General features: G+C 47.4%; 1 protein-coding gene across 1 annotated transcript; it reads left to right on the top strand.

Moving 5' to 3' along the window:
* Positions 1-610: 610 nt before the first annotated feature.
* LOC119287387 (phosphatidylinositol transfer protein 3-like) lies at positions 611-2,308 on the top strand. Its single transcript, XM_037566926.1, has 3 exons — positions 611-835; positions 1,240-1,535; positions 1,679-2,308. The coding sequence occupies exons 1-3, from the start codon at positions 719-721 to the stop codon at positions 1,992-1,994; spliced, it is 729 nt and encodes a 242-aa protein (XP_037422823.1). The 5' UTR covers positions 611-718; the 3' UTR covers positions 1,995-2,308.
* Positions 2,309-6,387: the final 4,079 nt, after the last annotated feature.

Genomic DNA, 6,387 nt, shown 5'->3' on the forward strand with positions numbered 1-6,387 from the left:
TTTTTATAATATTTGTTTCGAATTTACTATTCACAAAGGATGCGCGTGGAACCATGCTCACCAAATCCGTGTCCGCCTGTAGCTGGGTTAATAACAGAGGATGGAGACGGAACACTACACTCACTCACATCAGTGCTCACAGCATCTGCTCCTCTCTCTCTCTCTCTCTCTCTCGGAGTAGTAGTAATGAAAGGAGTGGACAGTTATGTGTAGTTTTGTTTTATTTTGGGCGTACTGTCTCCGTCCGCCATTACCCTTCACTGTTTAGTTCCCAAGTGGCCAAGTTCCTTATTATAATTACGAAGAAAGCAAGTGTTGTACGTTCTACTTACGCGACTGGCGAGAGAAGTTACTATGATGATGTTAGTGTCATGGGCGGGTAAATAAGTTGATGCGTACGCGCTTCTGCTTTCTGAAACATGGAGTCAGCTAGTGCTAATCTTGATTTGCCGACCGGCCGGTGTCCTTTGAAGCTGGAGATTACTCCTAGCAGGTTCAAGTCCATTTCAGCGTCAACCAATCCATCAATATACACCATCAAGAAGTAGATGGGAGTGGGACACCTCACTCACTCACTCACAGTCCAACCGATCACCCATCTCTCTGCCTCTTACACCCCAAAGGCCAAGCCTTCTCCGGCTATAAGAACCGATCCATCCTCCCGCCACTCTCACACCAACACAGCAGATCGAGCGCCACCATCGCAGCAGGAATCATTATGGATTACGGTACTGATGAGCGCCAACACGGCCATGGCGGCGACGGCGATGCGGCGGAGTGGAAGAAGGTGGCGGAGCTCAGGGAGGTCGTCGAGGCACAGGACCCCTCTGCCAAGGTACCGCAACATATATATCAATCGTCTCCTTATTCCTCCTCAATTTGTCGAACGACTACGTTCAATCACACCGCAGTGATCGACCAGTTCAATCACACACCACCCTAGATGCATAGTTAATTTATTTCCCGGAGAGGACGTACGGCTGGTTCATCAGTCTTTTGTTATTCCATCTAGCACTTCTATCTTTTTTTTACGGGAGAAACTTTCGATCTATACATCATCGGTCAAGGCAGTACAAAAAAACTCTACAAGTAAAGATTACATCCAGGTTCATAAACCACCTAGCGATCTTGATAGATGCATCTCTCTGTCAATCATCCTCATATAACCTGCTTTCCAATCACATATGTACACCTGGATGATGATCCATTTGTTCATCTATCACTGTCGTTCGCGTGCAGGAGGAGGATGACTTTGCGCTGCGGCGGTTCCTACGTGCCCGGGACCAAAACATCAACAAGGCATCGGCGATGCTTCTCCGGTATCTTGCCTGGAAGCATGTCACCAAGCCCCATGGTTTCATCTCCGAAGACGAGGTGCGCGGCGAGATCGCAAAGGGAAGGGACCGCCACCAAGGTTTTGACCGTCTTGGTCGCCCCATATCGTATCTCTATGGTGGGCGCCACTTCCCTGTCCGGCGTGATCACGAAGATCTCAAGCGCTATGTGGTCTATGTTTTCGACAAAATCTGCACCAGGTATATGCCCCACATAGATCAGCCATTTTTGCATGCATTCAGTGTGCTAACTAGCTATTCCCTCTTATATTTCTTTACCGAGGGAGTATCTAACAGTTGATCGATCGAGTGGTTAACTGATGGCTTTTTCTGGATCGTTATAGGCTGCCGGCAGGGCAGGAGAAGTTTGCGGCAGTGATAGACCTGAAGGGATGGGGGTATGCGAACTGCGACATCCGGGGGTACCTGGCGGGGCTGGACATCATGCAGAGCTATTACCCAGAGCGGCTGGGCCGCGTGTTCCTGATCCACGTGCCCTACATATTCATGGCTGCGTGGAAGATTGTGTACCCCTTAATCGATGACAAGACCAAGAAGAAGTTTGTGTTTGTCGCTGATAGGGACCTTGATGCCACACTTCGAGACGCCATCGACGAGTCCCAGCTCCCTGAGGAGTACGGTGGCAAGCTCAAGCTCTAGGCCTACAACAGTTCACCATTGTCCAAGTCTATCTGATGATCAATCGATAGCGATGACCATATGACATATGCAAATAAGGTTGCGGCGTCCGGCGAGACAGCCCAAGAGAGGTGACGATCCTTGCAAGTGTGGGAGATCGGCTCACCGCTCAGCTACTTGTTGTGATTTTTTTACGAAAAAAATGGCGACTCATACGTGCGATGTTATATATGTTTTTTTCATGTAAGACTGTTATATATGTTTCAAAAACCAAGCGCCGATATTTCTCGGTGAAACACATCAAAGACACAAATGAAATCATGTTTTATGTTTGACACTCGCAAATTAATCACGATGGCGTTCTTGAAACCACCCTCCCAACTTAAGGAAAATCACACGCGTGCTACCCTCTTTCCATCCTCCTCCCCCACCAACACCTAGATCCGGCATCGTAGGTCGGCCCATGACGCGCAGATGAGTAGACTGTCCGGTATCTTCTCCCTCCCAAATCCCCGACGGCTGGCGCCCTCCTGAAGTTAGGCGGCTGCCCCTATTTGCCTGATTGATTCTGCTAGTATGCGGCATCCGGCATAATGTTGGCCAGAACCTGTCATTGCCAAGTGGAGCACCACTTATCCTGGCCTACATGGTTGATACCAAAAAAAATTTAGAATCGTAGGTTATCAATAGATTGTATTTATGGATGCTTGATTTCCTAATACTGAACAGAAAAAAAATCACATTTCAACCTTAAACTAACTGCATGGTTTAATTTAAAACTCTCAACTCCAAAACCAGTAGATATACACCTTCACCTGACCTTGAGGTCTAAAAAACAACCCTACTCAGTTTGGACCAAGGCAAACGGTTTTGACCACAACCAATGCTGACTAGGCAATGCCACCTTAGCAACCACTGTTGACTAAGACTACGGCTTGAGGACTAGAAAAAATGGATTGTCCTTGCTCTCTGTCTCACCCTGACCCTGATGCCTTTCTCCTCCCACGACTGTAGTCGCCACCGCAACCTTGATAGGTTCTTTTCTTCTGGCAGTTGCTTGTTGTTGTTTTTGTTTTGACAGTTACTTGCTACTGATTAATTCATTCCAGATACTTTAGCTGAGAACCTAGGCTTGCTTTGGTTTGAACGAATTTCATAGGAAATTTTCCTTTAGAGCCCTTTGGTTCATAGAAATGGTTTCCAATTTCTACATAGGTTTGGTTTTTATCCTTTATATTTCAAAGGAAAAGAAACGTTAGCCTGGACTCAATGGAAAATTTTCTACAATGTAAACCAAATGACATCTCTTTTTCTATTCCTACTCATAAAAATTAAGATACATGTAATTTCATTTCTTAGAAGTTTCCTATTTCTATGATAATCCTATCCTATGAACCAATGGAGGCCCTAGAAGGCTAGTAAGCTGCAAGCTCTCGCTCTGACATCTATAACCTGACCAAGCAATCTTCGCAAAAAGAAAAGGACAAACCTAGCTGAGCAAAGGCAGACTCCGGTGTTCGTCATGTGGGAGTTAGTGGTGTTCGCCTATGAAAAGGGGACCGATCAGTATATATGCACGATGAAAGGGCATCAGGAAATGGGAGCGGAGCCAGATCGATTGACGGAGATCTCCCTGCTATATTACTCGTGATGGATCAAGTCCATCACCTAGGGTTTGTGTCATGTTGCATGGCAACCGTTAATTAATGAGTAACCTCTTCAATTAATCCCTGTCGTACATCATCATCGGGTCTGGAGCCACCATGTCCTTCTGGCACAACCACTGGTGGCAAGGTGCGTTGCTCAAAAATCAGTTCCCCCACCTACACTCTCACAGCAGAGGTCAAAAGCTATTGCTCGTGAGGACACTAGCTGACCCAAGTGGATCACATGCATCAAGGATAACCCGACTACCCAGGTGCTCGCTGGATATGTGCATGTTTGGAATATCACTTCCCAAGTCAACCTCTCGCCAACGCAACCTAATGATATCATGTGGAAGTGGACGACTGATGGGCAATACTCGGCTCGAATTGCTTATCGGATGATTTTCCAGGGAAGGATCAAGACCAACCACAAAATACTCATCTGGTCTTATCGGACCCCTCCTAAATGCCAAATGCACACATGGATTGCCATCCAAGGGCGATGCAATACAACTGGCCAACTTGCGAAGAAGAACTAGCCTCATACACCGACCTGCAATATGTGCCATCAGCAACCGGAGACTGCCGTACACTTGTTTGCTCAATGCCAATACTCCAGATTGCTGTGGCAGATGATCCTTCAAAGGTTCAATGCCCAAATCACCCCGCCAAGTGCTGATGAGCCCTCCCTTGAAGACTGGTGGATCGACTCCGTCCGGGCTCTCTCCATATAGGAAAGAAAGAAGGTCAACTGCCTCGTCATTTGTGCCTGGTGGCACATATGGAAGGAGAGGAATGCCCGGATATTTAAGCACCGGGTGACCACGGTCACTGAGGTTTGCTCCTTGATCAGTGAGGAACGGCGATTGTGGTGCACTGGTGGTGCCTTGTGGGGGCGATGTGGATGCCTCTGGAGTCTGGACTAGGGGCAGCACATCCACGATTTAAACCTAGCCCTAGGCCTTTCTAATTCTTTTACTTGCCTAGCTGTACATATTTAGCCTCTAACGATTGTAACCCGGCGTCTCGGCCTCCTCTTAATGAAATGAAATCAGCACTAGCTGTTTTTTGTCAAAAAGAAAAATCCCTGCTGTACATGCCGGTGTAGTAGGGCGCTACACTACTCAGTCGATTCTTCTCACAAGAGGAGCGGCACTAGCCGGTCAGACTACCATGGCTTATATTGTGTATGCCGTTTTCTTGTTCTTTCAATTCCTGAAACTGGGAAGTCAGTAGGGAATATTGGGCTAGCTCTGCCTACCTGTTGCAATTCATTGGCTCTCATCCAAGATTCTATACTGACAAGATTTGGTGGGCCCATGCTGAGCCGAAGCGCAGGCTTTTCTCTCGGCTAGTTCTCAACAACAGGATCCTCACAACCGACCACCTGGCGGTGAGAGGTTGGCCGCATGACCTGGTTTGTTAGCTCTACCTTGTGGCCCTGGAGACTGCCACCCACTTTGTTTTGGAGTGCCCATTCACTTCGATGGTCCGCTTGTTGGTGATCTCCTAGATGGACGGCCATTTATCTTCAAAAATAGTGTCCAACTCACCCTTGGTGGATGCATGGTGGGAGGGATATTTGCAGCATCTGGATGCTGACCAAAGGAGCGCTTCAGCCTCTATCTAATACACATCATATGGAATGCTGAAATGAGAGTAACCGCCGCATCTTCAATGACACGCATATATATGACATACATCGAGGTGGCTCATCCCACCTTTGAAGACATTAGGCAGAGGGACCAGAACGAGGAGTACTTCGCATGCACTGTTAGGGTGTGCTTTGTTCGGTTTTTGGCATGTACCCATTTCAAAATATGCCAATTTGTACGTATTTCCCTATTCTTAACTAGAACATAAAGGCGCGCGTTGTCGCACCTGCCTATCTTAAAGGTTATATTGTTGAGTCATGAGAAATTGCTTTGGGAGTAAATGAGAAAGAATCTAGGGTACGAAATACACATTGTGGAATATTCAAAAAGAACAATACACATTGTGGTGCATGCATCTTGAAGCTTGAAAGCTTGAAAGATAGTGCACATAGAGTCATGAATTGAGGCCCTGAAATGCATGGAATTACAAGTTATCTCTTTGTCACACACATAGGTTTGCACATACAGTCATGAATTGAGGCCCTGAAATACAGTCATGAATTGATAGTGCACATCTTCCTAACAAGAGCAGTGGGGGAAATATGGAAGAAAGGGGCTGCCTGTGCCGATGATCCCATTAGCATGACATAAACGGAAGGAATAATCAACAGACGAACTGGAAGGAGTAAAAGGGACAATCCAAACGATAATAATGCCGTCTAAGAGGCACAACAGCCGGTAGATGAGGAGATCAATTTTTTTTGTGGCAAGATGAAGAGATCCAATTTTTGGGGCATAAGAACATACCTGAGCGAGGATGCGGACGAGAGGAACCGAAGCGGAAGGTACGCGACAACGCACTAGCGCTGAGCCTAATTGCGAAATCTGGGTATCGTGGGGGACTGGGGAGATCGGCTTAGGTTTTTCTCTTTCAAGGGCATGGAGTACGCACGCAACAGGTGGAAGAATCTCGTGCGGCCGTGCCTAGGCTACATGGGCTTTTGGTTGCTGATCGGCCCGTTGAACGAGGTGACCCCTGGCTCGGTTCGTGGAGCATCGGCCGACTGTGTGTGCTGAAGCGTCGCGCGACGCGGTGAAAATGACCTGCAGCGCTCGGTGGGACGACGGATCGATCTGTTTAGTAATGAAAAGAATGCGCTCCAGCCCCCCCCA

The sequence above is a fragment of the Triticum dicoccoides genome, chromosome 4A, assembly GCF_002162155.2.
Source record: "Triticum dicoccoides isolate Atlit2015 ecotype Zavitan chromosome 4A, WEW_v2.0, whole genome shotgun sequence".
Taxonomy (NCBI): domain Eukaryota; kingdom Viridiplantae; phylum Streptophyta; class Magnoliopsida; order Poales; family Poaceae; genus Triticum; species Triticum dicoccoides.

Excerpts from the sequence above, each read along its gene's own strand:
- LOC119287387 (XM_037566926.1), top strand. The coding sequence starts at position 719 with ATGGATTACGGTACTGATGAGCGCCAACACGGCCATGGCGGCGACGGC. Across the intron at positions 836-1,239 it reads CACAGGACCCCTCTGCCAAG|GAGGAGGATGACTTTGCGCT; the intron begins GTACCGCAACAT and ends GTTCGCGTGCAG. Across the intron at positions 1,536-1,678 it reads TTCGACAAAATCTGCACCAG|GCTGCCGGCAGGGCAGGAGA; the intron begins GTATATGCCCCA and ends GGATCGTTATAG.